Source organism: Schizophyllum commune (genome assembly GCF_000143185.2).
Source record: "Schizophyllum commune H4-8 unplaced genomic scaffold SCHCOscaffold_4, whole genome shotgun sequence".
Classification (NCBI taxonomy): domain Eukaryota; kingdom Fungi; phylum Basidiomycota; class Agaricomycetes; order Agaricales; family Schizophyllaceae; genus Schizophyllum; species Schizophyllum commune.
The window spans coordinates 2,997,294-3,025,140 of record NW_026089541.1 but is presented as its reverse complement, the minus strand read 5'-3'; the positions used below and the strand labels follow the sequence as shown (position 1 = coordinate 3,025,140).

Here is a 27,847-nt window from a genome sequence, read left to right as displayed (position 1 = left end):
TAGCGGAGCGCGCGTGAATTGAGGAGGAAGAGGAAGAAGCGAGTTGGCGCGGTAAGGATGCGAGTTGGCGCGAAGATTTGAGGAGGAGGAGGAGGAGGAGGAAGCGAGTTGGCGCGGTAAAGAAGCGAGTTGGCGCGGTGATTTGAGGAAGAGGAGGAGGAGGAGGAGGAAGCGAGTTGGCGCGAGGAAGCGAGTTGGCGCGGCGAGGCGTGCGGGCGTGGAGGGGCGGGCGGGAAGAATTGTTAGCGGAGTCGTGGCGCGGGAAAGCGGACTAACCTGCGATGTGGGTGACGGTATCCAGGCGGCAGGGGTAGTCTTCCTTCGTAGTCATGTCATTGATGGCCGGCGTGCCCGTGGATTTGTCGCCCTTGGAAAAATTCTGACAGATGCGGTATTTTGGGACACCGGGGGCCGATTCCGTGACGACGACGAGGAGCGCTGAACAGTAGATAGGCCCGCGCGCGATGCGGTTGATGTGTTCCAAGGTGAAAGGGCCGGAAATGCGACCCGCCTCGAGTTCGCCGGCGATCCATTGATTGACGGGGCCGATGTTCTCGTCGACGGAGGCGGAGTTAGGGATGATGACGTTGCGTGTGAGCGGAGGTAGGTTGCCGATAGGGAAGCCGTAGGTAAGGTGTTTGATAAGTAAGGGGTGTTGATCCGAAAGATTCATAGTACGTAAAGAGGCGGCGAAAGCGGCAGCGGGGTAAGGGGTAACAATTCTGGAATAAATTTCGTTATCCTCGGGGGAGGAGTTTGCAAGCGGGGGACGAGCAACGGCAGCAATGGCATCGGAGAAGTCAGTGAAATTGAGGGCGGGACGTGTTGGGCGGGAGTAAGTAGCGGGGGGCGGGGAAGGTATGCTATGCGGGGAGAGGGCGGAGCGGAATTCTGAGGCAATGCAGTCGGAAATGAAGGGAAGCGGGTCCGGGTCGGGTTCTTCGGCTACTGTCGGTGCGGTGTCCGACGTGCCGACCAGCGCGGGAGGCGCGCGTGCCTCAGAGTTTGATGCGGCCGTTGACGCGTCTCTCGCAATCGGGTGAGGCGTCGCAGACGGCGTGAGGCTTGAGGCAGTGGGCGCATATGTGTAGTCGGCGGTTGGTACCTTCTCCGTGGTCGTGGTTCTTGTTGCAGGTACCTGAGTTGAATTTGATGCAGATCTGGGCAGAGCGATCGTCGGCCTTGACGAGTGTACCCGGGTGACCGGGGATGAAGATCGACTTGAGCGGCGTGCCGTCCTTGAATGTCGTGGCATTTGCGTTATTGGATTTGTCGTGGTCGAATGTCGAGTGCGCGTCGGCGCAGGAGTAGCAGGTCTTGCCCTCATCGTCCCGAAATCGAGGTTCGCGTCGTGGAGGGCTTGCCGGGCGGCGGCTGCGGTCGTAACCGTTGTCGCGCGGGCGATCGGAACCGTAGTCGCGTGGGCGGTCAACGTCGCGGGAGCGGCGTGGCTCGGAGTTGAAGCGGTCGCGGTAAGAGTCTTGGTCATAGCGTGGGTACTGGTGATCGGCTTGGGGGCAGTATTCGTGACGCCGCCTATCATCGCGGCGGTCGGAGAAACGGCGGCGGCGGTCGTCGAAGTCGCGTGTATTGCTCGAAGATGCGTACTGAGTGTGAGTAGGAGGGGCGGTATAGGTAGCGGAGCGGCTGAATTGTGGGGGAGGTACGTAATAGGTGCGAGGGTTAGCAGATTCCGCCATATCAAGCGGGCGATAGGCCTCGCTGATGGCGGCTTCGAATGCGGACTTATCAAAGGCGATACCTTCTTTGATGATGCGGTTGAGGAACATGCGCTCGATGGGGCGCCAAACGTGGAAGCGTTCTTCGCGTTCGCGAAGTGACCGGTTGAACTCGATGTGGGGCCTCAGGTGGTGGGCGATAGTTGTCTCGTTGCCCACGGCTTCTTCCGGGGGGCTAACAATGATGTATGCGCGGAGTCGATTCAATGACGCCTCGTCGAATTGGGCCAGGTTCAGGTCGGCTTCGTCCGGCAGGCGGAGCGCGAGTTTGGTGGCCGGGATGTCGATCAAGGTGGCGTCTTTTGTGGCGTGCTGCGTGTGCGTGCGGGTCTTGATATTAGTCTGATCGGCGAGGAGGCGGAGCGTCTTGTTGAGGAAAAACGTGTCATCGAGGGGAACTTTGCAGGCGAGTTGCGAGATGATGATGTCGGGGATGGGAACCGTGTCGACGTCGGTGACCTGGGCTTGCGGGGTGGACTTGAAGATCATCGGGGCGATCTTGATCGGCACGGGTTTGAGCTTGCGGGCGTCCTTCTCCGCGGCTTCTATTGCCGCCTTAGCCTCGTCCGCTTGCTTGGCGTGGATCTTGCGCTTCTTGAGGGCCGCCTGTAGGAAGTCGGGGTAGGAGGGCCATTCGCGGGCGATCGTGCCGTAGGCGTCCTCGGCGAGGTCGTCGATCTCGTCCTCCGTGTATGCGAAGAGCGCCCAGAGTGGCGCGCCGACGTCCGTGAGACCGAGACTGGCGCGGGAAACCGGGTCCTGAAATAGTAGTGTTTGGCGGATGCTGGCGGCGTTGTGGGCCTCGAAAGTGCAATTGTCGGCGTGGCGAAGCTTGATGGGCATGAGCGACGGTCTGGGGTCGGGGACGCGCATCCAGGCGTTGTAGTCGAAGTCCGGCGGGATCGGCAGTGGAAGTCTGGAGACCTGAGTCCTGGCTGAGCGCGGGGGCGCGTTGCCGCCGCCCGGGGGTGCGCTAGTCGTCGCCGAGGTGTTGCCGCTGCCGGTAGGCTGCTGCGGGGTGCCTGGCGCGAGGCCTCCGCTGATGGGCTGCGGAGCGGAGGAGTGCGGGGTGCCTCCCGCGACGCTGCCGGTCGTGCCTTGGCCACCGGAGGTGGGTATATGCGCACCGTTTCCGGTCGGAATGGGTCCTGAGTTCGAATTGACCATTGTGGAGGTGAGAACGGTATGTCGTGAGACGGAGAGGGCGAGAAAAGTCGAGGGCAGCGAGGGGGCGAACGTCGGTCGGTGAGCGCGTATTCGAAGAAGCTCGCGCTGTGACGCCCCGTGACAGCAACATACGCGTTGGCTGCACGTGGCGTCGCCGACCGGCGTTTGCCCGTCCGCTCCTTAGCTTGCCTATCACCGCGCTAGTTACTCGTGCCTCGTGCTAGCGCGGCTCACAAGACACGTCGGATTCGAGGGTGTCCCGTCTGGTCCGATTCGAGGTGGGCACTTGATTCCATTGTGTGCCGTATGGCGTGGACGATGATCAGAATGCTGATGGTGAATTTTTCTTGCTTGAAGCAATCAAGGAGACGGGCTCGTCCAGGCATTCGCCGTGATACTACCCGATCGCGCGAGTGTTCGAGCTTGAAGGAGGAAGGAATTCTTTTACTGTGGTACAGCAACGACTACAGTAACGATCTGCCGCACTGGTATGACAACCCTAAACTGTGTGAGGCATGTCACTCATGGGTGTAGGATACCTTATCCGGGAGGCGCAGCGGATGAAGGCTCGCTCATCGTTCTCGTAAGTCATCGACAGACTCGCGCGAAGACCGTGCTTACCCTACTACCTCGTGCAGTACACTCTCGATACGAATGACTAAAAGGTAGGTTCAGGATCTGAAGAGAAGTACGTTTGCTTCCAGAGCTCGCCTCGAGGGTAGAACGCCGGCTACCAGGCGTTCATCTCTCCCGACGACTTTTCCTCGTATTTCATCGCCGCGTTCAATGAACTATGCGCGGAAGGCGTGCAGGGTCATAAAAATATGCTATCTTGGGCTGCATTGTCGGAGTGTTGGACGCCCTGCACGCCTGGCGGGGCTGCGCAAGTTCATTGAGTATTCGAAGAGCACTGAGGAGGGCGTCTGGTTTGCTACACGCGAGGAGATTGCAAAGCACTGGATTGAGAGGTTTCCGTACAAGGTAAATCAAGTTGCTTCGAAGTTTTCGGAGGAAAAGGGAGGGCGTTCGTGTAAGAGCAACTGCTTCAAACGTTGTATGCTCGCAGTTCGCCCAGCACTGGGTGTTCATCACCACGATGAGATAGAAATCGAGAGGAGAAGTTCAAAGAAATGTGAAGATGAAAGAGGAGCAGGAGGAACGTTTATCGGATTGAGCGCACGAGATGCCCGCGTACTTGACAGTCGAACGTGGGTATTTAAGGAGTTCGAAGAGGGCAAATCCTTTGCTGAGTCGAGGGACGTAGCTTTGAGGCTGCACAGATAATGAGGTATTCCTCGTCCAGCTGTTTTTACGAAAGGGTTCTTTGCGCGAGAAGGGCTGACATCGGAACTTGGTGACTGGGAAGGTGAGCGTTGGGCGAGCGGGAAGGGATGCGGGTCACCGGCCCGGTGATTAGCGCTGCGTCATGCAGACTAACTGACACCTAGTCAAGAATAGTCAAGCTATCTATTCCGTCGGATAGTCACTTGTTTCTTACCATCATCTACCTCGTCCCCGTACTCGCAGAAAACCTCGGCACCTCGCATCTCCTCGAGTTCTCTACCCGCGTGCTCCTCGACACCGAAGAGCACCCAACCCGACCCCGTCGATATACGGTCGAACGTATATCGCTAGGTCGGCCCCAGCACCAGCGCATGACCCAGCTCCATGCCCACTTCCACTATCGCAACAAGCAGGCGTTCCAGCGCCTGCTGGACGCCGACCGGGCTAAGCCCGGCGGTGGTGCACCCAGCACGAGCGCGGGGCGTGGAACTCCGGGCTCGTGGACGAGGACGCTAACGGCGTCGACGCTGGACGTGAACAAGCGAGACTGGCTTGGGCGGACGCCCCTCCATCTTGCCTGCTCGGCGGGCTTGGATGCCCTCGACTACGTGCGCATACTGCTGCGCCATACAGCGATCAACGTCAATTTGGCGGACGCGGAGAGCGGCTGGACGGCGCTGCATCGCGCGCTCTATGCGGGCAATTTACCTGCTGTGTGCGTAAATTGTCGATAGCTTATCGGACAGGTTCTGACCCATCTCAGCATCCTCCTTCTGCAGCGGAGCGACATTGACATCTCCCTGAAGGACCTCGAGGGATACACCGCCTTCGATCTCTTCAATGCGACCGTCGAGGGCACCAAGCCAATCCCCAATGATTCCCGCGCAGAGCTCTTCACATGGGGCATCAACAAGAATGCCGCGCTGGGTCTCGGAAACGGCGACGACAGAGTCTACCCAGAGAGCGTCGTCATCCCCGCCCTACGCGGGGTCCCCCAAGACGATCGCCGCTTTCTGCCGGCTCACATCCGCGCCATACACATGTCTAAACTGCACACGGCTGTCATAACCAACGAACCCGCATCCAATATACGAGTATGTGGATTCGGTAGCGGCGGCAGGTGAGCGAGTCCTGTGCGCTTTCGACCCTTCGCTTATAGCCCGCGTAGACTCGGACCTGGTCAGCACACGCTTCAGTATTCCTTCCAACCCCTTCACTCCTCTGTCCCGTCCCTGAGCATTGCATCCACCGCACTCGGCCAGGACCACACCCTCGTGCTCACGATCTCGGGGGAGGTCTTCTCGTGGGGGCTCAACCGATTCGCACAGCTGGGTTACGTCGTCGAAGTCACTGGGCCCTTCACTCAGGAGCCCATCCAGGCGACGCCGCGGAGGATCATGGGTGCCCTGCGCAAGGAGACGGTGGGAGGGATCGCAGCGGCGAAGACGTGCTCTGCTTGCTGGACCGCGGAGGAAGTCTATACCTGGGGCACGAATTCCGGGCAGCTGGGCTACGATCAGCCTGTTCAGGTGCTGCCGCGGAAGGTGACATGGGTCTCGCGCGTGGTCGACGTCGCGCTTTCGGTGGGTATGCGCCATTCTCTTCTCAAAGACAGCTCTGACTGCTGCATAGGACACGGCCATGGCCTGCCTCCTGCAATCCCGCGACGTCGTTCTCTTGTGCAACTACCAGCACACCAAGCTGAGCTTCCCCACCGCCTTTCCGTCCGAGATCCAGCCCTATCGGCCTCCGCAAGCGATCAAGAATGCGCATATATCCAAGATCGCGACGAGCGATGGGGTGTTTGGCGCGCTCTCGTCGAATGGGGAGGTCTTTACCTTTCGTCCTCCGCCAGCTCTGGGCGATGGGAAGGAGAAGACGGGCTCGGTTCTGCGCAGCGACCCGAAGGAGAAGCTGCGAAGCGATCTGAAGGAGGAGCTACGAAGTGACGTCAAGGAGCGTGGCGGGAAGAGTGCGAATGTACTACCGTTGCGCGTGTGGGCTCTGAGGTGGCCGACGTTGCCGAGGGCGTGCGGGCCGGTGCTGTCGAGGGTGCGTAGGCCGACGTCGTCGAGCGCGCGCGTGGCGGCGCGGTCGAGGGTGCGTGGGCTGGTGTACGATGTCGATGGGTCGAAGGCTCCCGCCGCGCACGAAGATGAGTGGGAGGAGGACGAGGATAATGGGGGGATTGTATTGCGCGACATGTTTGCGGTACTCATAGACGGCCTTTGGGAGGTGTGCTTAAGTATGTACACAGCTTTTCGTCGCTCGACTCTAGTTCTCGCCCACTCGTTGTCTCGGCCGGCGTACGGCGACAGGGTTTGCGAGGCCGGGGTCGGGTCCACCCTGCGCGGCCCGCGTGATGTGACACAAGTTGAACCGTCGTGTTTCCTTTTTGGTCAAAAGCAAAAAGTTTCGCATCTACGACCTCCTTAAGGTTCTATCTCGCCAACCGCTGCAGCTAGCGCCTTCGGACAAAGTGCGCTGGCATCGTATTTTCCAAACTAAGGGGTTTCCGGGGCTACGAGTTGCCGCTGTCTCTCCTTCCTATCCTATGCCCCCCGAACTCGGTGGGAAAGCGTGACAATGGTGCTCCAACAATTCTGCAGAGGCAAGTTCCTTTCCGTTCCTTCTCGTTCAAAGGCAAGGTGGGAGTGTGTTGGCTGGCCTACCTCTCGGCTAACTTGCTAATGTGTGCTTGCCTTTGCCCCCCTCCCTCCGATTTTACAGTCCTCGTCACCCTCCTCTGCCACCAGCGCCCGTCATCACAGGCTCCATTCCAGACATCACAGACCCTGTTCCAGTCATCACAAATTGTCCGTGATCTCGGTCAATAGTCGTTCGACGGTGCTTCATTGCCGTTCGAGGGCTGTGCGGCTTCAGTCCTGGGCCTGTCCACACCTCCGTTCCGTCGTACGATCACGTCGAGTGCGCCGACTCGCCATCCGCGAGCTGATCCGAGGGCTCGAGACTGGTCGCTGGTAGATGTATATAAGGGAGGCCCGTGAGGCAGGTCCTGTTGTGCACCCGAGCAATGTGTGGGTGTGAGCAACAGACTACAAATACACTAAACAAGCTGTAAGTATATGGATGAGCTATAGCACGATCTACAAGCACCACAATGTAGGTGACTGAGTAGGAGAGAATGGACGGAGCGCAGGTGGGCAGGGAGAACCATGCAACATCAAGGCCGAGGGATGACATGACGAGATTGATGAGTGAGACGATAGCCCAGCAGGCAGCGTAAGCCACGGCCGAGGCTGGCAGGATGGTGGTGAGGTGCTCACGGAGTGATAGGCACCATTGCAGGGATGAGATGGGGATGACAACACCGTGTCAGGGATGAGAACACCGAGACGGGAATGAGAAGACTGCGTCAGGAGGAAATTGTGTTCGAGACCGTGTCGAGAGTCGAGAAGTGCAGACTTGCTCATGAGATGGCGAGCGACACTCAAGGATGAGTGACAATTGACTTGAATGAGTTTCAAGCCAGTCGAGCAAGTCGAATGCAGCTGACTGAGAGCAAAGACAAATAGAAAAGACGAAGGCAGACACGAGTTGAAGCAGACAGATGAGCAGAAACTCCATTACAGGATACAAGACAGGCAATACAGTACAGTATGCATGGTGAGCAACACGCTTGGGAGGTCAGTGGCGTACTCAAGGATGCGCTCAGGGACACGCGAAAGCGTTCAAGAGCTCATCTAAGCCCTTGGGAACTCAGCGGAGCGCCCGACAAGTAAGCAGGGTACTCGCGAGACTGCAAAGCCCAAGGACTTCAAAACAGGAGCCCAGAGCGCACTATGTCGCTCTGCGGACGGAGATACATTGTTATATTGATCAGAAGGTGATGGAAGGCGGTGGGCTGTCTAGAACGCTTCGGAGAGGTTCAACAGAGCGCAAGGAAGTCGAGGGCGAGAGACGAGGTGATGTGAGGCAGCAGGCAACGCTTGGCAGAAGGATAGGGGAGCAGCGCTTGCCGCGATAGGAGGGGCGAGGTGAGCTGAACAGGCTCAATCCTTGATGGCAAAGGTGAAAGCGTCATATGAAGCACACAGACGCGCTTGAAGGTGCCAGCGAAGGAGCCAGCTGGAGGAAGTAACCAGGGGTCAGCGCTCATTTCGTGAATAGAAAGCAGAGCACGTACCTTATTTGCCTGCTCGGCGGACGAAAATCTATTGCTTCAGCGCTTGATTCGGCACGATGATAATGCAGGAGGCGCAGGAAGCGTCGGAGACACGAGCGCGGGTCGTTGGGATTGCACGAGCGAGCTCATGTTGTTGTTCGTGGAAGGGTGAGCGCGACGGGTTTGACGGGACGTTGACAATCAGCAAATGTCGACAACAAAAGCGCAGGTGAATGAACGCAATGGCATCGCTTGCCGAGCGGCGATGCATTGCCTCATCGCCCCGCACGAAATTCTAGAGCGTTGTCAGTCTACTTCCCCACCCCGAGAAACGTGTAACGCACCTAATATTCCCCTTGCCAGACAAGGATTCATTGCTTTGACAGACGAGCGTGGAATGCGGCGATGAGGAGTGGCGTGCGGCGATGAGCTTCATTCGTGGGGAGAGGGTGCGCTGTTGAGTAGCGAGGGACGGCAGTCGACGTAGGCAGGGGCAGGGTCGGCAAGGTCGGAGGGTTTGAGATGGCGAGGCCTCAGTCGGCGGACGGACATTCCGGGCCAGTTCCGTGGAGGATATTCAATGTTTGGGGTCTGGACAGTGGTGAGCGCTGGACTCGGTGACAGAGCTCGTACCACGCACCATGTCACGCTGCTCGGCGGACGACGATGTGTTGTGTCAGCTCTAAACTCGATTGAGGGCGGGGCATGCGGCGATGAGGATGATTGTTCGTGAATGTCAAGGACTCGGACAGCGACGTCGGCGTTGACGAGCGGAAGGGAAGGCTTCGGCGACATATAGAAGGTCTAGACAGAGGTGAGCGTGCGATATTCGTACCAAGTTATGTATCACGTACTGGGAAAAAAATCCATCTACGCGCGCGCGCGCGTAGCAAAGTCGAGCTTGAGCTTTGTGTGGTGCGGCAGAGGGTGACAGGAAAAAGCAAGGGCACGCGCTGCTGCGGTGTGCGCGTCGTTGACAAAATCGAGGGATTGACATGAGAGGTCCGAGAACTCGGAGGACACGGCACGACTCTCGACGGAAGCTCCAGGTAGCGGGACGAGCGGCCGGCTGGTCCGAGAGCACACGAGAGCGGCCGAAGGCTCATGTGTCCGGCCATCAGGGTCGCGGGAGGCCTACCAAAGTCGGAAGGTTTTGACGAGAAGTACCATCGGTATCAACAAATCAACAACTGTTCGCCCCGCGCGGGACTTGCCTAGACTGTCCCGCACGGTTGCCTGAGTCGAGGTGACCTTGTTCTTGCCAGTACACGTGTTGCGAGCGGCGCGTAGCTCAACGTGAAGACTGCCGCGCAGAGGCTCTTTCCCGCGTCTTGCGCATATATTTCTTGCGAGATTGTCAACAAATTGGTCATGATATCGCACGAGGGGACTAGAGAGCAGTTTCACGGCATAGTCAAGGTCGCCTGCACAGCGCAGAGGCGATCGACGGGGCGGCGCGCAGACACGGGGAACGATGATGACGGCCGAGAACAAGGAGTGCGCCGTTAGCGCCGGGCGCTTACCGGCTTTCGCGCCGCGCCGCCGGTCCTCGGCACCTGCCGACCGCACTTGCCCCGCCGCTCCTCTTGCGTTCTTCGTCGTCCATCGCCACTGCCCCCCGTACTACCAACAACGGGAACCTCGTCATCCAGCGACACCCCTCCCATCCCCCGCGAACGGAACAGACAGCACAACGGGATTCTTGAGAGCTTTTTGGACGACACGCTTACTGCTTCACGACGCGATCTGGGCGTATCGCACCTATCCCCCATCACTCCCAGCACCCACGATGGGTCCAGACATGTCCCAGCGGCACCTCTGAAGCATGTTGTAAGGCTTACCTTCTGTAGATGGTCAGGGAACACGTTCTCTCCTATCGTTCCTGAAGGTCGACGCAAGATGTATGCACACCCTACCCGGATATCCTCGACCAGTCGTCACCTGAACGGAGATGCTGAACCACCATAGAGCGACGGGGGACGTTTTGTAGAGCCGTTTCTCGCTTGCGCAGCCCGCCGCCGCAGCATAGTGCGGTCTGTAGGACGCCGGAAAGGTGGTTTGAATATGTGGCGTCGGTTTTGGTGCGTTCGTACATCCGCCGCCCGGGCCTGCACTGACCAGATAAGCACAGTAACATAGTCTACGAGTATTTCCCATGTGATCTAGGAAGCGTGGACGCTCTCTGCGCTATTTCCCCCTCGCAATACACCACCGTCTCCTCGTCTACCCACATGTTCCCCACCCCCTGCGCGTCGTATACAGAACGCCTCACCGCATGCACGTCACTGATCATCCAAATCATAACATTTCCATGGTACTCCGCCGCTTCCGGGACCCGGCCCTTGCGTCTACATCGCTGAATACCCGAATGCCGCTATTACGGTCCCCCGCGAGTTCCTCCGCTTCACGGCAGGCAAGTACTCTTCAACGCGACGCTCTGGACACCGAATTATTGGATCAGAGCTCTGGAAGTTTGATGCACGCCGGCGGCGGCCTCGGCGCGTCTGCGCCCACCCCGCTGTCCTCCCCTTGGCGAGAACGATGTATCAACCATATTATTCCCTGACCTGCGAGCGTTTAACATCTCGACAGTGCCGCACCCACATGTCGCGTCACCCCCGGGGCTTTGGGGAAGTGAGCGAGGGAGGGGAGACCCGCCGAAAACGCCCCGCCCTCCGCGCAGCTCAAGGCCTGCTAAATGGAGATATAGCGTGATGGCAGCAAGTTCGACATTCCCCTCGACTTTCCTGTGTCTTGCCCGCGCCACGTCAACACCGCCACGTGACCCTCGACTATCGGTCTGCTTTCCGCCGCCTTGCTGACGCTGATTGCAGGCGACGCGGACAGAAAGACGATGCCCACCATCCTGCAAGTTGCGCGCCACTGAGCGGAGAAATCGCATGAATCATCCGTACTTTCCCGCCTGACACCACGTTCACGGCATCTCCTGACCGGGTGAGCAAGTCTCGATGCCTTTTGCTTGCGCTCTGGCTGACATTCGCGCAGGGGGAGGCGGAAGATTGAATGCGCGCTCTCCCCGCTCATCCCCCAATCTTCCGACTTTTCGCTGGGCGGGTCTCGGTCGCGGACCGCCGAGGTCTGATCCGGAAATATGCGAAGCCGGTCTGGAAGTTTGTGCGGTGACTAGGCGCGGCGTTGGGCCGCTCGCGAAGTATAAAGGGTAGGGCACCTCACTGCTTCGACCAGCATTCCGATGCCTTCCTTCCTCTTTTCTACTGTTCTTGACTTCCTCTACCTCTCATTTGCATCATGCAACATCGCGTTTAGTGTGAGCGCTCTCTTCGTTTCCTTGTTCTAACTTTTCTGACCCGTCTCTATCCAGGTCTTTATCTCTCCTCGTTCGGCAGTGCTTCGTGAGTCTGCCGTCTTTACTATCGGCTTCGTACTGAATGGAGTTGTATCCTAGACGATCACTACCTACTACTACCTGCGTCCGCTCTGCTATGTACGTTCTACTGATCGACTGATCCTTTCACACAGCTTGTTTCGAACGCGCACCATCAATCGACACCAAACGCACTAATTGCTATTTATGCTTCTCAGGTGCGTCGATTGCTCATACCCCTTCAGTAGCAATAGGATCGCTCATCGCTGTCTGGCCCGTGCCTGTCGGATGACGACGGGTTGTGTTTCGACATCGCACCACCCTGACTGACTTTATTTCAGGCCATCACGCCGACCTTCGAAGGCCACCTTCCTCTCTCCGTCATCAACGCCGACGTCGTGCTCAGCCTTCCTCTCAGCCTTCCTGTCTCGACGCGCGCGGCAGGCTCGCTCAAGAAGGGCGGCTTTGCTCTATGACCGCGATAGACATCTACCAGGACTCGGTACTGCGTATCCAGTACGCTGAGCGGTGCGGCTCTGAGCAACGACTTATTGTGAGCGCGACCTTCTTCTGTGCTTGCTCTGCTTAACAACCATGAAGGTGACTGGTTGATGCCGCCCGGGCAGGAGCGGGACATCGCACGGCCTTCGACTGCCTTGAGGCGCTGATATTCTCGACCTGGCCAGTGCTCCTCAGAACGACGACGAAGAGACTTTGGCGAGTCTCGAGCGCCCTCTGTAGCGGTGAGTCCACGCCTCTCTGTCGTCACGCGTCGTAGCTCATCTCGTCGCAGGCGGTGCGCGCAACGCTCGCGTCGCCGTCTCTCATCCCTCCCCTCACTTCCAAATCGACGCCACGGCTTGCCTCAACCCTTGACCCAGCGATTCAGGCCACCCCACGCCACCCCAACCTTCCGTCTAGACCCCTTTCTCTGGGTTATTTTGACGACGCGCGAGTCTTTGACGTGAAAAGGTGCTCCGTTATCCGGCTTCAGTATCGTAGAAGGACCAGCACCTAGACGCACTCGATACTGCAGGTGGGGTTCTCGTTACTGCGTCGCGCTGATTAGATTTCAGATGCATCTTTCGCCAAACCCCCAAGCCGCTGGAGGTGAGCACGCGCTATTTCGAGCGGACGGCATAACGAGGGGGGTGTACCCTCAGCCACGGCGTCCGTCCGTGAGTTGCAACCTCCAAGATCGCGCTGACCCTTCCCGAAGTAACTCATGGTCATTTGAGGAGTCGCGAAAGGCATGCGTGAATTCCCTCCGGTGAAGTAGACGATGGAGGGGGGCTCCCTGAGACGAGAAAAAGCGGACGGGGGTGTTTCTGCGTGTCGGTGGGCTATACTCGTCGTACACCACCCTCGCTGACCCCCTCTATCCATAGATGAATTTTCTCAGTGCTCCGCGCAGTTGTGCGCGCGCCCTCACTCCCTCGTGCGGATTATGCGATTATTCCCTTTGTGGAAGGGTGCGCGCGGGTGTTCTTACTCGTGGGTAGGGGGTTCGGCTGAAGGAGGGGAGCGTGGGGATGCCCTTACTCGTCGAGAGGGGGCGAGATATAGGTGAGTTTTCACCCGTTTTCTATTGTTTAGCAAAGCGTACTTGCTGAGCCTATAGTTTCGCAGGACGAGCCGCCGGAAGCGCGCGCGCACCCTCGGGCGAGTGGCGCGATGAGGAAGGGGGCTTCCCCCACCCTTCTGGGCGAAAGGGGTGGGCGGGGCCGTGCTCTATCGCAGAGGGGGGTGGAAACTGTTGGTGCGTTCCGCCTTTATTGCTTTTGGTCGAGTTCTCTGACCCATAAATTCGCCAGCTTGAGCCGTGCGAGGCCAGTTTGCGCCCCCTTGAATGAGGAACACGATGTGGGGAGGGATTCCCCACCCCTTCTCGGGAGAAGGGGGCAAGCGGGGATGCGCGTACTCGCGGACGGGGTGGGACTTATGGGTGAATCGTACCCTTTCCCTTATTTTGACAAATCGTACTGAATGTGGCCATTTTTGGAGCAGGCCGAGCCGCCGGAGGCGTGCGCGCGCTCCCTCAGACGAGTGGTGCGATGGGGAAGGGAATTCCCCCCACCTTTATTGGCGAAAGGGATGGATGCGGGCGCTTCTCGCTGCGGAAGGGGGCGAAAGTGTCGGTGAGTTCTGCGCTTTATTGCTTTCGGACGAGCTTACTGACCGAGATTCTTGCCAGTTCGCGCTGCCGAGGCACGCACTCTCACCCTCCAGCGAGGTGCGCGATGAGGGAGGGGCCCCTCTGTTCCCCTTCTGATGTGACGACAAGGATGGGGTGGGGTGGGGGCCTCCCCCGCCTTCTCAAAGCAAAGCAAAGGGTGTCAGGGGGAACGCTTAATCGCGGAAGGGGCGAGGATATCGTGAGCTACGCTCCCCCTCTGTGTTTTCGCGAGTCTATGTTTTCGTGGGTCTGTGTTTTCGTGAGAGGTGTACTACTCCCTCCGCACCTTCGCTAGGCTGAGCCGCTGGAGGCATGCGCGCGCTCCCTCGGCGAGCTTCGTGACGGTGGAGGGGTTCCCCTTTTCTCCGGGAGTGGGACTTCCCCTTTTGCTTGGGCGGGTGGGACGAGGGGTACCCTCGCTCGCGAGAGGGGGCAAATCGATGGGTTTCTTGCCGAAACGCACCGAGTGCATGCCCCTTCATGCTAGTTTGAGCCGCCCTTCATGCTAATCTGAGCCGCCGGACGCGTGCGATGCTCCTGTGGCGGGCCTTTTCCGAGGAGGGTAGGGGGTCCCCTACCATCCCCCTTACTCGCAGATGAGGCTCGGTGCACGCGTCGTGGGGAGCAAGCGCAAAGGGGAAGGAGCTCCCTCTTCGCGCTCGGTGAGGGGGAAGGGCCTCTTCCTCTCGCTACGCGAAGGGCCTCCCCCGCTCGCTAGAGGAAGGAATTTCCCCTCTCGTTCGGTGACGGGGCGAGGCGCGCGCGCTCACTTGACGAGTCATGGGGCGAGGGTGGGAGCGCTTTCCCTCGGCGGCTCGAGAAGCGGTGAAGGCGGCGGCACGGGCAGCGGTGAAGGTGACTGCGAGGGAACGGTGAGGGTGGCGAGGGAGGGGAACCTTCCCCTTCGCGGCCCGGGAAGCGGTAAAGGTGACGGCGCGGACAGCGGTGAGAGTGGCGACATGGGAAGCGGCGCAAGGGGCCTCTTTCCCTTTCTCGGTGGACTGTTTCCCCAGCCCGGGCCGCGCGCGGGCCACTCCCTCGGCGGATAATGCGAAGAGGGTGGGAATCATGTGAAGGAGGTGGGGATGGTGCGAAGAGGATGGAAAGAATGATATGCAAAGAGGGTGGGTGTCTTCGTACTGACCCTCTTCCGTTGCATGCGTACTGACCCCCTCCCCGATTTTGTTTTGAAGAGACCGAACCGCCGGAGGCACCCCTGCACCCTCTCGGTGAGAGATGCGTCGAAGGAGGGGCCCTCCGTCTTGTGGGAGGGGGTGGATGGATGGATGCGGAGGGGGGTGGTGTCGGTGAGTGGACAGTGCTTATCTTCTCTTTGAAGTGTGCTTATTTGCTCTCTCAAGCGCGTTGATTGACGCATTACTCACAGATCCTGGCCGTTCTTGACCATCGAGGGTGTGCGTGCGCCCTCGACCACCGGGGCATGCGTGCGCCGCCAGGGTCTGTCCCGGGCCCTCCCTCGCTCTCCTCCTTTCCGAGGGGGCGAGTGTCAGGTTGGCTCTCCCCTTCGTGCTCACCCCACTTTGCCTGCTGACTCGCTGGTCCTAGGTTTCTAACGAGGGTCTGAAGAGGGTGGGGTTGGGCTCACACAAAGAAGGATGGGGGCTCGACAAAAAAGGAAGCCATCTTGTGAGTTGATAGATTCGCAAGTGCACCCCTTCCCATTCCCTCCCGCGACACCTCCCTCCCCCTCTGCGACACCTCCCTCCCTCGCTGCCACACCTCCCTTCGCTCGCTGCTACACCTCCGTCTCCCTCCGCGAGACCACGTTCCCCCTCCCTCGTTGCTACACCTCCTTCTCGCTTCGCGAGACCTCCTCCCTCCCCCTCCGCTATACTTCACTTCCTCCTTCGCTGGACCTCCCTCTCCCTCTCCCTCTCCCTCGTCTTCCCCTTCCCCTTCCGCTACACCTCTCTTTCCCCCTCCGCCCCACCTCTTCCCCCCTCCGCTCCCCCACCTCCCTCGAAGCGCGCTAACCCGTCGCCCAGATCCCTCCCCCCCTGAATGCGCGAGCGCGCACCCTCAACCCGAGGAGGCGGACGCGCACCCTCAGCCCGAGGAAGCGAACGCGCACCCTCAACGCCAGGAGGCGGACGCGCACCATCAGCCCGAGGAAGCGAACGCGCACCCTCAGCCCGAGGAAGCGAACGCGCACCCTCGCCCCGAGGAAGCGAGCGCGCACCCTCGACGAAATATTCGAGGGGGGGGAGTTCCCGGTGCGTCATTCCCCCCTTTCGACGGTGTGTTTGCTCCCCCTTCCGATGGGGAGTTCCCTTGCCCCCTTCCGACAAGGAGAGATCTCCCCCTTCCGATGAGGAGTTCCCTCGCCCCCTTCCGACAAGGAGAGATCTCCCCCTTCCGATGAGGAGTTCCCTCGCCCCCTTTCGACGGGGAGCTCCCTCACCCCTTCCTACGGTGTGTTTGCTCCCCCTTTCGACGGGGTGTTTGCTCCCCCTTCCGATGGGGAGTTCCCTCGCCCCTCCCGAGGTAAAATCCCTCCCCCCTCCAACGGTGCGTAGATCGGCCGTCTTGATACGGATGACGTGGAAGGGGTGAGCGCGGACGCGCGAGGGGTGGATGCGGACGCGCGGATGGCAGGGGTGGATGCGGACGCGCGGATGGCAGGGGTGGACGCGGACGTGGAAGGGGAAGGGGAAGGGGTGGACACGGACACGCGAGGGGTGGACACGGGTGCGCGGGTGGAAGGAGTCCTTGCCCGAGGTGTTGGTGCTGTCCCGGTTCGCGCTCATCTGATCTCCCCTTCGCGCTCATCCCCCCCTTCGCGCTAATCTCCCCCTAGCACTGCTCCCCCCTTCGCGCCGGACTTGTTCCTCGCGCAGGGCTTTTCTCGAGCTCCCCAACCCTCGGCCCTCCATCGCGGTCGACTCCTTCCGCGCGCCACCCCTTCCCCGCGGCAAAGTCGACTTCGAGCCGCGAATCTCGAGGGGGAAGGGCGTCCGGCGGACGCGTGAGGGGTGGGGGATGGAGGAGGAGGGAGGAGGGAGGAGACGAAGGGAGAGGAGGGGTCGAAGGCGATGGGAAAGCGCATATAACTAGGTGGGAAGTGGACGGAAGGAGGCGGGAAGCAAAAGGCGGGGGACGGGAGAGCGAAAGACGGGGGAGGCGGGATCGACAGGGAGCGACCGGTGCTGGGAGTGGGGGAGATGGAGGAGGGGACGGTGGGGGCAATGGAGAGACGGGGGAGCGCGCGCGTGCGTCGGTGCCGATAATATGTGAGCATTGAAATTTGACTTTGCACGGGGAGCGCGGGACGTCTTCGACGGCAGAGGGGCGGGTTGAGGGAGCGGAGGCGCGGGGGACGGACGTTGTGATGTGCTTACATCCTCGCGGGGCAGCAAGAGCGAGTGAGGACGGTCGAAGACGAGAAGGAACTATGACATTGTGCGCGGGCGGGTAGTGTACGTGTGTAGCTGGTCGTCGTCGAGTACATGAGCGGCGTGCGTGGTCTGCTCGCAGGTCGTCGCACGTTGACGATGAGATGAGATCGAAAGGAGAGGGTCGAAGGCATGTGATGACGAGAGAGAGGCGGGTGGCACGTTTGTCGGGTCGAGCGCACGAGATGGTCGCGCACTCGACAGTCGAACGTGGAAGGCAGCTCAGAGAGGGGGCGTTGAGCCAGCGGGGTGCGAAGGGTTGCGGGTCACCGGCCCGGTGATTGGCGCTGCGTCATGCAGACGACCTGACAAGTCAAGAACAGTCAAGCTATCTACTCCGTCGAATAACCCCGCGCGTCGCTCGTCTCTTACCATCATCTACCTCGTCCCCGTACTCGCAGAAAACCTCGGCACCTCGCATCTCCTCGAGTTTTCTACCCGCGTGCTCCTCGACACCGAAGAGCACCCAACCCGACCCCGTCGATATACGGTCCAACGTATATCGCTAGGTCGGCCCCAGCACCAGCGCATGACCCAGCTCCATGCCCACTTCCACTATCGCAACAAGCAGGCGTTCCAGCGCCTGCTGGACGCCGACCGGGCTAAGCCCGGCGGTGGTGCACCCAGCACGAGCGCGGGGCGTGGAACTCCGGGCTCGTGGACGAGGACGCTAACGGCGTCGACGCTGGACGTGAACAAGCGAGACTGGCTTGGACGGACGCCCCTCCATCTTGCCTGCTCGGCGGGCTTGGATGCCCTCGACTACGTGCGCATACTGCTGCGCCATCCAGCGATCAACGTCAATCTGGCGGACGCGGAGAGCGGCTGGACGGCGCTGCATCGCGCGCTCTATGCGGGCAATTTACCTGCTGCGTGCGTGATTTGTCGATAGCTTATCGGACAGGTTCTGACCCATCTCAGCATCCTTCTCCTGCAGCGGAGCGACATTGACATCTCCCTGAAGGACCTCGAGGGATACACCGCCTTCGATCTCTTCAATGCGACCGTCGAGGGCACCAAGCCAATCCCCAATGATTCCCGCGCAGAGCTCTTCACATGGGGCATCAACAAGAATGCCGCGCTGGGTCTCGGAAACGGCGACGACAGAGTCTACCCAGAGAGCGTCGTCATCCCCGCCCTACGCGGGGTCCCCCCAGACGATCGCCGCTTTCTGCCGGCTCACATCCACGCCATACACATGTCTAAACTGCACACGGCTGTCATAACCAACGAACCCGCATCCAATATACGAGTATGTGGATTCGGTAGCGGCGGCAGGTGAGCGAGTCCTGTGCGCTTTCGACCCTTCGCTTACAGCCCGCGTAGACTCGGACCTGGTCAGCACACGCTGCAGTATTCCTTCCAACCCCTTCACTCCTCTGTCCCGTCCCTGAGCATTGCATCCACCGCACTCGGCCAGGACCACACCCTCGTGCTCACGATCTCGGGAGAGGTCCTCTCGTGGGGGCTTAATCGATTCGCACAGCTGGGTTACGTCGTCGAAGTCACTGGGCCCTTCACTCAGGAGCCCATCCAGGTGACGCCGCGGAGGATCATGGGTGCCCTGCGCAAGGAGACGGTGGGAGGGATCGCAGCGGCGAAGACGTGCTCTGCTTGCTGGACCGCGGAGGAGGTCTATACCTGGGGCACGAATTCCGGGCAGCTGGGCTACGATCAGCCTGTTCAGGTGCTGCCGCGGAAGGTGACATGGGTCTCGCGCGTGGTCGACGTCGCGCTTTCGGTGGGTATTTGCGCCATCATCTTCTCAAAAACAGCTCTGACTGCTGCGTAGGACACGGCCATGGCCTGCCTTCTGCAATCCCGCGACGTCGTTCTCCTGTGCAACTACCAGCACACAAAGCTGAGCTTCCCCACCGCCTTCCCGTCCGAGATCCAGCCCTATCGCCCCCCGCAAGCGATCAAGAATGCGCATATATCCAAGATCGCGACGAGCGATGGGGTGTTTGGCGCGCTCTCGTCGAACGGGGAGGTTTTTACCTTTCGTCCTCCGCCAGCTTTGTGCGATGGGAAGGAGAGGACGGGTGCGGTCCTGCGGAGTGACCCGAAGGAGAAGCTGCGAAGCGACATCAAGGAGCGTGGCGGGAAGAGCGCAAATGTACTGCCGTTGCGCGTGTGGGCCTTGAGGAAGCAGTTCACGGCGATCAGGGTATGCTTTGAGGTGGTTTTGCTCGATGACAGCAGCAACTGACTGCTCTTGATAGGACTTCGCCCTGGGTGCAGATGGGTCCATCATCTTGTGCACGGAATCAGGACACGTCTTCGTCGGCTCGCAGACGGGCAAGGGCGGCCAGGTTGGCCCTCAAGCCGGCGGGCGCAAGCCTTTCAAGTATACGCGGCTGCCTTACATTCAGCGGGTTACGCAGGTAGGTCAACTCGGGTGCATATATGCGCATAGACTTGATCTGAATTGCCTCCAGGTCTGCGCGAACATATCAGGCGCCTTCGCAGCGATACGCGTAGACGCGGCGCCGAAGCCGATCGCGGTGCACGGGAACACACTCGCGCAGGATATGGCGCATCTGCAGCCGTACATGGTGCTGCCGGATGAAGAGGACCGCTTTCCGGGCTGGCGACCGACGTCGTCGAGGGCGCGTGGGCCGGTGTACGAAGTTGATGGGGCAGATGGGGCGAAGGCTACAACGGCGCACGAAGATGAGCATGAGGAAGACGAGGACGACGGAGGGATCGTGCATGACCTCTACGTCCTGCGCGATATCTGTGTGGCGCTCATACGGCAGATGGAGGCGCGGAAGGTTTACGATGAGGCGAAGGACGAGCAGGGCAAGGACAGCGACAAGGATAAGCCGGGCAGGGACAGCGACAAGGCCGAGCACGCGCAGGCCGATAGTTTCCTAAACATGCCCCGTGGCGCCGATATGCTCGTGCGCCTACCGAATGGCGATGCGTACCCAGTGCATAGCGTCGTGCTCGCGGCTCGCTCGACGGTGCTGCGCGACATCCTATCAAGCTCGAGGGCTGTCGACTCCGCCGACTTGAAGGGTTTGCACATCGACTACGCCGAGGGCAAGGCGAGGTCCGCGACCCAGGAGTCAGCAGTACCCGCCCTCGAGATCCGTGGATGCCATGCGCTCACCGTGCTCATCCTGCTGCGCTACCTGTACACCGATGACCTGCTTGCGGTGTGGGACCCACGCATTGCGACAGGCTTGGGGCGCATAGATGGGCTGGGGTTGGACCTGGGTGTGGTCAAGCCGCAGCTGCGTGCACTCGCGCAGTTGCTGGATCTTCCCAAGCTCGCGCGCGCGCTGGAGTCTCCGGCGAAGCGGGTGCCGGAGGCGTCGTTGGCGAGCGACCTGCGCGCGTTGTACGCTCCGACGAATGGCTTCACTTTGAGCAAGGAGCCCAATGCGCTGCTGCGCCCCGACGTGGTGCTGCAGTTCAAGGATCGGGAGGTCACGTGTCATTCGGCGGTCCTGCGGTGTCGAACAGACTACTTCGCGGCGTTCTTCGACGAGGCGGTTTGGACGGAACGGCGGAAGGGTGAAGAGGGTGCCATAGTCCTTGATATGCGACCTTTCAGGTGGGAGGTGATGCAGTACGTGCTTAAGTATGTATACTGTGGGGAGCACGAGCTCTTTGGTACTTTCGGTAAGTCTGTTCTCTTGTAGATGAGGACGAGACTGACTGCTTTCAAGACTTCGCCCACAACGTAGACGAGCTCATCGACTTCATATTCGAGGTCATATCCGCTGCTGTGAGTCTCATCGGCCCACTGCATCCTCGTCACCCATGAATTTCATGCAGAATGAGCTCCTCCTCCACCGTCTTGTCCTCGTCTGCTCCGAGATCATACTGCGACACGTCAACGTCAACAATGCATGCTTCATCCTCGCGGAGGCTACGCACTATCATGTGGCACCGCTCGTCGAGAGCTTGCAGGGGTATATCGCAGTCAACATGGAAACCTTCCTGGAGAGTCGCATGCTGGACGACCTGTCGCCAGACCTCATCACCGAGCTTGCCACCTTCGTTCGGCAGAAACAGGTGCAGCGACTACGTCTAGACGAGCTGGATGCGCAGGTCGCGCGGCTGATGGCGGCGCACGCGGATTGGCTGGCGACGCAGGATGTAGCGGAGCCCATCATTCCGTCGAATCGGGCGAGGAAGGACTCAGCGAAGATGTCCCCGTCGGCGTCGACCAAGATTTTGCGCAAGCCGCCCTCCAGTCCGACGTTGGGCGCGCAGGTGCTGACGTCGTCTGCCAGCGGTAATGATGATATTTTTGAGATGGACGATGCTGTCCCACCGTTCAATATTGGGGCGCCACCTCCACCGGCTACTACTCCCGCCTCTTCGTCCAGGGTTTGGAAGACGCCGAATGCTCCTCGGTAAGCTCGCTATTGCCTCAGCAAAGAATCATCAGCTAATGTGTGCTCAGCGTTGACATGAAGTCCCTGATGGCAGAGGCCGAAAACCAGGCTAAGCCGAGCATGCTTGCAGAGAGCTCTGGCAAGGGATCCCTTCGCGGCACGCCGAAGGAGTGGCGCAGGCTTCCATTGCAGGACACCCCTCCACGCACCCCGCCGGCGCGGACACCAGGCATGCCGTGGCGGATTCCGTCGTCCTCGACCCCACCTGCCGGTTCATCGTCGCTGGACTTCCCTACACCTGGAGTTGTACCACAACTGTCTTCAGCCTTCCCACCGGTCGAGAGACGGCCGTCTCAACCGACACCCTCCGCCCAGCGGAAGGTGCCACCTTCGCCGCCGCGGCCTGGAAAGTCCTTTGAAGGTGGTCTTGGTCCCGTATACACTCCCGCCAAGCAGTCTCCGGCGAAGATGCGTGCGACGTTAGTGCTACAAGCCTTCTATCGTGAGCGTCAGCTGATATGCCTCCAGATCCTCGGCTGCTGCGTGGACGTCGCCACCGGTTGAGCCCGTCACAGCTCCCTCGACGGGAATGTCGTTCGCGGCCATTCAGCAGGCGCAACAGGATCAGAGCGCCCCTGTACGCGACAAGCGCTCACTGAAAGAGATTCAGGAGGAAGAGCGGGACCTGCAGGCGGAGGCGGACTTCTTGGTCTGGTGGACGGCCGAGGAAGAGAGGCTGCGGGTGGAGGCTGAAGCCGTCAGCGCCGCGTTGGTGAAGTCGAAGAAGGAAGGCGGGAAGAAGAGAAGGGGGCCTGGTCCTGATGGTCAGCGACGTCGTCCGTCTGGGCAGGACAATCCGAGTGCGGGGCAGCAGCGACAAATGGGGAGACCACAAGACGGCGAGCGGTCGGAAGGCGCTCGGCAGGAGAGCCAGGGTCAGCGACCCGCCAATGCCACGCCGCCCTCGAAGCCGCAAGGGCGTCGTCCCAAGAGCAAACAGGTGCCGTCTGGACGATCGGCGCCACCGACCTCCGCCTCGTGAGCCGTGTAGAGTATACAGTAAGTTATCGTTTAATTTGTAGATGTCGTTACACTACGGGGTTGGAGGCCTGGTCGTATATATCCTTGTAGCTGTAGTTCTGTATTGTACTTTGGGATGGGTAAAGCAGACGTCCTTAGCAAACGTCCTCAGCGAAGATCGTCAAGGACTGAGGTCTTTTTCCCTGTGGCGCGAAGTTTTCAAGCTGCCACAATGGTTGGGAAAGGTGCTGCGAAAGATGTAATTGTTTCGCTGATAGTACGCCTTCGTTCTTCAGTGATGACTACGCAGCCACCCCGACATCACGAAAAGGTCCTACGACCTTGAGCGGTACCGAGGCGCAAGCTTACTGTCGTGAGGTTTAAAACGCTTTGAGGCTACCTAGGTCAGCCCAATATGGCTTCGCACAGATGATGTTTAATTTCAGGTCCTGACGCTTACCGGGGCACGTTCGCAACGCCAGCAAATGTCTCTCTGCGGCACGAAGGCGAGTGGAGGAGGATCTATTCGGGTAACATTACCACAGAGTCTTGTATGTATACATGGACTGAAAATTATTGAGTAAAAATCTATCACACTCGTCGAGAACATTGTCCGAGGTCCACGAAGCCTGAGAAGATATATCGAGTCGGGTACCATAAGAGGGAGTAAGCATACAGATCTGGCGGATATTTGCAAGGGACTTAATGGTGCCAGGTGTAAAACCGTCTCGCAAGCGTGGCATCTTGTCAACGAGGAAGAAACCATGAGCTGCAGGCCTTGCGCGCATCTCGGTATACCATTCGATGTACGCCAGCGGCTCCTTCGGCCACGTGTGAGGTGCAGGATGAGGACCGAAGACGTCGATTGTCTGTGGCAGGGTAAAAATGACCTTCACCCGCCCGACTCGGGTACCTTCCAAGCCGTCAGTTTGTCTCAAGACACACAAGAGATAATAGAACATACCTTCCACACCAGCATCCTCGGCTTTATCGTCAACGAGGGCGATGACCGTGTCAAACTGGGCAGATCCGCCACTGCTGCGTGGGACTGCCTTGACAGTCTCGCACGGATCTTCGTCGTCATCCACGCTTCCGGGGCGGAGCTTGAATTGGTAGAATACATTTGATGAGATGCAGGTCAGTACATACTTTACTTACCTATATACCCACGGACAATCCGGACGCAAGTCCGCTACCTATGCATTCCTTCCTTTTAGGGTACAATACACGGACCCACAAAACGGACCCATACGGTCCCACATACTTACATAAGCCTCCGTATATCTTCACTTTCCGATCGGCAGCTCTCCTCAGTCGCTCTATCACTACGTAGACCAAGCACTGAGGTGAGCTGCCCGAGCCGCTCCTTACTTACTGTTTACTTACTCTCTCTCAGCTTATCGTTGCCTCATAGGTGAATATAGTCGCTCTATCACTACGTAGACCGAGCACTGAGCTTATCGTTGCCTCATAGCTCGATATCCGTGCTCTCCCGAAGGTCTCTGATTCTCACAGGTTATGAGCCCCGCCGTCAAGCTTCTAGCCCAGAATTACTAGCGACTCAAATATAATGTCTTCCGCCTCCCGCAGCGACAACGGTGATGCTGGATCTGCCGACGCCGACACTGGCTCGGACGCCCCGATCATCTCGACGATCGTCAGCACTGCAACCCCCTCCCGGATCGCCCACTCCTTCGTCACCCCCACACCGGTCGATCCCGCGTTGTTGAAGGAGACCGGGCAGCGCATCGATCACTTCGCATCGGTCCCGATTGCGAAGGAGGACGGCTCAAATTTTCGCGAGTTCAGCTTCCGATGGGCGATCGGCGCAAAGAGTGCAGGAATCGCTCACCTCTTCGACGAGGACTACGTCCCTCCCGAGAAGCCCACCGATCCATCCAGCTCGACGTACGAAGACGATCTCAAGGCGTACAACGCGTACACACGCCTCGAGAACACCGCCCTCCTCCTCCTCAGCACCAAGCTCACCACCGATGTCGCTGAGGCCGTGGTGGAGGAAGCCGGTCGCGTGTACGACGTCTGGGTGAAGATCATCAAGAAGCTCGCGGAGAAGTCCGAGATCTACGTCACCCTCATGAAGAACCGCTGGGCGGCGCAGTCCTGCGACTCGAAGGAGAACCTGCACAAGTTCCTCGAGGACTCGGACAAGACGATTACCACCATCCGCATTGCTGGCGGCAAGGACGCCGTCACCGAGGCAGAGCGTCGATCACACGTTCTCGCCGCTATCCCTGCGGAGTACAAGAAGTTCATCAGCACCATCATCGAGAGCTACCACCTATCAACCGGCAAGATCTTACCCACGCAGAAGATCGTCGAGACGCTTATTGGCCAATATGAGTACCTTCACACGGAGAAGGTGGTCAACTCGACGATGCGCACGAGTGCGCCACGGGAAGTCGTTCTTGCGGCGGCTGAGACGGGCGGTGGCTATGGTGGCGGTGGCAGTGGCTTCCGCGGCGGTCAACCGCGCGGACGCGGCTTCCCTCGAGGTGGTCGCGGCGGCGGCGCGCCCCCTCGTGGCATGTTGCGCGGTGGTCCTCAGTTCGGCGGTGGTCGTGGTCGCGGTCAGTCGAGGGAGACGCGCCGGTGCTTCAAGTGCCATCAGGTCGGGCACATCAGTCGCGATTGCCCGAGCCATCCGGGTGAGGCGCACGTTGCGGAGGAGGATGAAGATTACGCCTACCAGGTGGAGGCGGAGGAAGAGGTCGATGACCTTGAGGGCTTGCCCGATGACGATGAGGATGCGTCCGACGCTGTCGACGACCTCGCCGGGCTCGCCGAGGAGGACGACGAAGGCTGGGATGCGTGGAGCGACGCAACGGACGACGATATGCCCGCGCTACAGCCTGTCAGCGATGTCAGTGACTTTGAGGACGAGGACTCCACGCGTGCCTCGTCCCCCACCTCCTCACTCTCCTCGTATGTCGACGTCGAGCACGGGTTGCTCGGCAGCGAGGAAGAGATTGTCGCGCGCATGGAGGCTCTGCGAGAGCACATGCGGAGCGCGAGCATCAGCGGCGACGATTGGGAATCGTGCGCCAGCGATGAGCACAGCGAGACAGAGGACTCGCCGGTGCAGGAGCCGCTGAGGCGGCCGGATGTGGACATGATCTGCGCGAGGGAGCGCGTAGCTGTCGAGGCGGCGATGGTGGGGATCGAATTCATGCGCTCCCACTACGACCCCGACTGGGAAGGCGAGGACTTCGAGAAGACGTACTTCGGCGATGGCGACAACTTCTTCGACAGCGACAACGAGTCCGACGAGGAGCCTGTTCAGCCCTCACCCGCGCGTGAGTCGGCCAGCCTCAACATGCTCCACGATGTCTTTGTCGGGCTCGACGACCTCGAGTTCATTTCGCCGGACGGCGAGTATGTCGGTGATGATGTCCTCAGCATCGACCCCGCAGGCGATCCCCCGCGCAGCGGCGCGCGCATCGACGTCTACGACTCCGGTTGCTCACGCCACATGACGAACGACCTCTCGCGCTTCAAGTCACCACCCACCGCATGTGAGCCTCGCACCTTCAAGGCCGCGAATGGGAAGCAGTTCCAGGCGACGCGCAAGGGGCCCGTCGACATCCCTCTCGGTCACGGCGAGTCCATTCACCTCACCGACGTCCTCTATGCGCCTGCCATCTCCAACACGCTCATCTCGATCGGCGCGCTCGACGACGCCGGCTATACAATCTCCTTTGGCGGCGGTCATGGAGTCATCCGCGACATGGACGGCAAGGTCCTCGGCTCCGTCCCGAAGTCGAAGAACGGCCTGTATCGTGTCGTGCACGAGTCCGACGTTGGCGGCGCGCATGCGGTCGTCGAGAAGCTCACGGTCGACGATTTCCACCGGCGCATGGGGCACATCGCGCCGAAGGCGGCGAAGAACCTTGTCGCGAAGGGTTTCGTCGATGGAGTGGAGTTGGACGATGGCGAGGGCGAGACGTTCTGCGAGTCTTGCATCTTCGCGAAGCAGACTCGTCGGCCGGTGCACAAGGAGCGTGAAGGGGAGCGCGCGGCGGAGACTGGTGGGAAGGTCTTCTCCGATGTTTGGGGGCCGGCATCGACGCAGGCGAAAGGGGGAGTCCGCTACTTCTCGACGTTCACGGACGATCACGATCGATGGTCGACGGTCTTCTTCCAGCGGACGAAGGACGAGACGTTCGCTTCGTACAAGGCGTACGAGGCGTGGATGCTTCAGCACGTCAAGGCCGCGATCAAGATCCTGGTGACCGACGTCGGCGGTGAGTACATCGACGATGAATTTCGCGCTCACCTTGCATCCCGCGGCACCATCCACCACTGGACGACGCACGACACCCCCGAGCACAACGGCGTTGCCGAGCGCCTCAACCGCACCCTCCTCGAGCGCGTCCGCGCTATGCTACACGCGAGCGGCCTCCCGCGCATGCTCTGGAACGAGGCCGTCCGACACGCTTGCTGGCTGAAGAACCGCACTTCGACGCGCGCGCTTGGTGGCAAGACTCCTTACGAGGTTCGTTTTGGGCGGAAACCGAACCTTGCTCACCTCCCAGAGTGGGGCACCAAGGTCTTCGTGCACCACAAGCCGAAGTCGAAGCTGGCGCCGCGGGCGCGCGTCGGCTACTGGGTCGGCTTTGGGGAGGATGAGGGCGCGTTGGACCAGTCCCAGGGACACCGCGTTTATTGGAAGGACACCAAATCGGTCACCATGGAGCGCAGTGTCGCCTTCTCACCAGCCGAGCTTCGGTCTGAGGGGGAGGGAGGTGCTGGCAGCCCTGTGCTCGCTGGCGGCGACGAGGCGACAACGACGCGTCGTCCAAATCGCCCAATGGGGAAATCCCCGGAAGTCGGACCGGATTCCGGAAGCGGCGCCGACGCCGGCGATGGCGAGCAGCTCGACGCGCCCGACGCGCCCGACGTTGCCCCAGAAAACGCGGACGACGAAGGAGACGACGAGCAGGATGTTGGCCGACCTACCCGAGCACGCAAGCCTTCGCGGAAGGTGCGCGACATTGTCGACAGCGGCGGTCGTCTTGCGCGCGGCATCTTGCTGCCCGAGGACGCCACGGAGGAGCAGGCGATGATGGCGGCGACGGCCGAGTCAGAGGGGCTCGAGCCGCGGACGTTGGCGGAGGCGAAGGCGCGCGCAGACTGGCCGAAGTGGAAGGGCGCCATCGAGGAGGAGTTAGCGACGCTTCAGGGGATGGGAACTTGGGACGTCGTG

At 60.1% G+C, this 27,847-nt stretch overlaps 10 protein-coding genes across 10 annotated transcripts; 8 read left to right on the top strand and 2 right to left on the bottom strand.

The window, feature by feature from the left end:
* Window positions 1-1,539: 1,539 nt before the first annotated feature.
* On the bottom strand, window positions 1,540-2,906 carry SCHCODRAFT_02573691 (uncharacterized protein; the record flags this gene model as incomplete). Its single annotated transcript, XM_003032911.1, has 2 exons — window positions 1,540-1,607; window positions 1,763-2,906. The coding sequence occupies 2 exons, from the start codon at window positions 2,904-2,906 to the stop codon at window positions 1,540-1,542; spliced, it is 1,212 nt and encodes a 403-aa protein (XP_003032957.1).
* Window positions 2,907-3,085: 179 nt separating this feature from the next.
* Window positions 3,086-3,629, top strand: SCHCODRAFT_01287002 (uncharacterized protein). Its single transcript, XM_050341381.1, has 4 exons — window positions 3,086-3,184; window positions 3,233-3,394; window positions 3,441-3,489; window positions 3,545-3,629. Exons 2-4 carry the CDS (start codon window positions 3,234-3,236, stop codon window positions 3,566-3,568), a joined length of 234 nt encoding a protein of 77 aa, XP_050201343.1. The 5' UTR covers window positions 3,086-3,184; window position 3,233; the 3' UTR covers window positions 3,569-3,629.
* Window positions 3,264-4,285, top strand: SCHCODRAFT_02620209 (uncharacterized protein). Its single transcript, XM_050344987.1, has one exon. It carries the CDS (start codon window positions 3,693-3,695, stop codon window positions 4,188-4,190), a length of 498 nt encoding a protein of 165 aa, XP_050201342.1. The 5' UTR covers window positions 3,264-3,692; the 3' UTR covers window positions 4,191-4,285.
* A 97-nt stretch (window positions 4,286-4,382) lies between these two features.
* Window positions 4,383-5,107, top strand: SCHCODRAFT_02239003 (uncharacterized protein). Its single transcript, XM_050342147.1, has 2 exons — window positions 4,383-4,936; window positions 4,997-5,107. The coding sequence occupies exon 1, from the start codon at window positions 4,562-4,564 to the stop codon at window positions 4,922-4,924; it is 363 nt and encodes a 120-aa protein (XP_050201341.1). The 5' UTR covers window positions 4,383-4,561; the 3' UTR covers window positions 4,925-4,936; window positions 4,997-5,107.
* SCHCODRAFT_02620198 (uncharacterized protein) lies at window positions 5,099-22,810 on the top strand. Its single transcript, XM_050344986.1, has 9 exons — window positions 5,099-5,310; window positions 5,359-5,773; window positions 19,044-19,418; window positions 19,474-19,635; window positions 19,690-20,881; window positions 20,929-20,987; window positions 21,038-21,621; window positions 21,672-22,082; window positions 22,132-22,810. The coding sequence occupies exons 1-9, from the start codon at window positions 5,231-5,233 to the stop codon at window positions 22,643-22,645; spliced, it is 3,792 nt and encodes a 1,263-aa protein (XP_050201340.1). The 5' UTR covers window positions 5,099-5,230; the 3' UTR covers window positions 22,646-22,810.
* A 318-nt stretch (window positions 22,811-23,128) lies between these two features.
* Window positions 23,129-23,797, bottom strand: SCHCODRAFT_02620197 (uncharacterized protein). The gene is made up of 2 exons (XM_050344985.1): window positions 23,588-23,797; window positions 23,129-23,536 (listed from the first exon to the last, which is right to left on the bottom strand). Exon 2 carries the CDS (start codon window positions 23,409-23,411, stop codon window positions 23,160-23,162), a length of 252 nt encoding a protein of 83 aa, XP_050201339.1. The 5' UTR covers window positions 23,412-23,536; window positions 23,588-23,797; the 3' UTR covers window positions 23,129-23,159.
* A 251-nt stretch (window positions 23,798-24,048) lies between these two features.
* Window positions 24,049-24,751, top strand: SCHCODRAFT_02620195 (uncharacterized protein). Its single transcript, XM_050344984.1, has 2 exons — window positions 24,049-24,411; window positions 24,476-24,751. Exons 1-2 carry the CDS (start codon window positions 24,194-24,196, stop codon window positions 24,669-24,671), a joined length of 414 nt encoding a protein of 137 aa, XP_050201338.1. The 5' UTR covers window positions 24,049-24,193; the 3' UTR covers window positions 24,672-24,751.
* A 1,329-nt stretch (window positions 24,752-26,080) lies between these two features.
* Window positions 26,081-26,248, top strand: SCHCODRAFT_02478784 (uncharacterized protein; the record flags this gene model as incomplete). The annotated part of the gene is made up of 1 exon (XM_050342765.1): window positions 26,081-26,248. A coding segment is annotated over one exon (168 nt), but the record flags the coding sequence as incomplete, so codon positions are not given.
* Window positions 26,249-26,281: 33 nt separating this feature from the next.
* On the top strand, window positions 26,282-26,713 carry SCHCODRAFT_02477064 (uncharacterized protein; the record flags this gene model as incomplete). The annotated part of the gene is made up of 2 exons (XM_050342752.1): window positions 26,282-26,356; window positions 26,435-26,713. Coding segments are annotated over 2 exons (354 nt in total), but the record flags the coding sequence as incomplete, so codon positions are not given.
* Window positions 26,714-27,032: 319 nt separating this feature from the next.
* On the top strand, window positions 27,033-27,407 carry SCHCODRAFT_02537134 (uncharacterized protein; the record flags this gene model as incomplete). Its single annotated transcript, XM_050343586.1, has 1 exon — window positions 27,033-27,407. A coding segment is annotated over exon 1 (357 nt), but the record flags the coding sequence as incomplete, so codon positions are not given.
* Between the last annotated feature and the right edge of the window lie 440 nt (window positions 27,408-27,847).

Excerpts from the sequence above, each read along its gene's own strand:
- SCHCODRAFT_01287002 (XM_050341381.1), top strand. The coding sequence starts at position 3,234 with ATGCTGATGGTGAATTTTTCTTGCTTGAAGCAATCAAGGAGACGGGCT. Across the intron at positions 3,395-3,440 it reads AGTAACGATCTGCCGCACTG|GATACCTTATCCGGGAGGCG; the intron begins GTATGACAACCC and ends TCATGGGTGTAG. Across the intron at positions 3,490-3,544 it reads AAGGCTCGCTCATCGTTCTC|TACACTCTCGATACGAATGA; the intron begins GTAAGTCATCGA and ends TACCTCGTGCAG.
- SCHCODRAFT_02620209 (XM_050344987.1), top strand. The coding sequence starts at position 3,693 with ATGAACTATGCGCGGAAGGCGTGCAGGGTCATAAAAATATGCTATCTT.
- SCHCODRAFT_02239003 (XM_050342147.1), top strand. The coding sequence starts at position 4,562 with ATGACCCAGCTCCATGCCCACTTCCACTATCGCAACAAGCAGGCGTTC.
- SCHCODRAFT_02620198 (XM_050344986.1), top strand. The coding sequence starts at position 5,231 with ATGTCTAAACTGCACACGGCTGTCATAACCAACGAACCCGCATCCAAT. Across the intron at positions 5,311-5,358 it reads GGATTCGGTAGCGGCGGCAG|ACTCGGACCTGGTCAGCACA; the intron begins GTGAGCGAGTCC and ends TAGCCCGCGTAG. Across the intron at positions 19,636-19,689 it reads ACATTCAGCGGGTTACGCAG|GTCTGCGCGAACATATCAGG; the intron begins GTAGGTCAACTC and ends AATTGCCTCCAG.
- SCHCODRAFT_02620197 (XM_050344985.1), bottom strand. The coding sequence starts at position 23,411 with ATGCGCGCAAGGCCTGCAGCTCATGGTTTCTTCCTCGTTGACAAGATG.
- SCHCODRAFT_02620195 (XM_050344984.1), top strand. The coding sequence starts at position 24,194 with ATGTCTTCCGCCTCCCGCAGCGACAACGGTGATGCTGGATCTGCCGAC. Across the intron at positions 24,412-24,475 it reads CCGATTGCGAAGGAGGACGG|CTCTTCGACGAGGACTACGT; the intron begins CTCAAATTTTCG and ends GGAATCGCTCAC.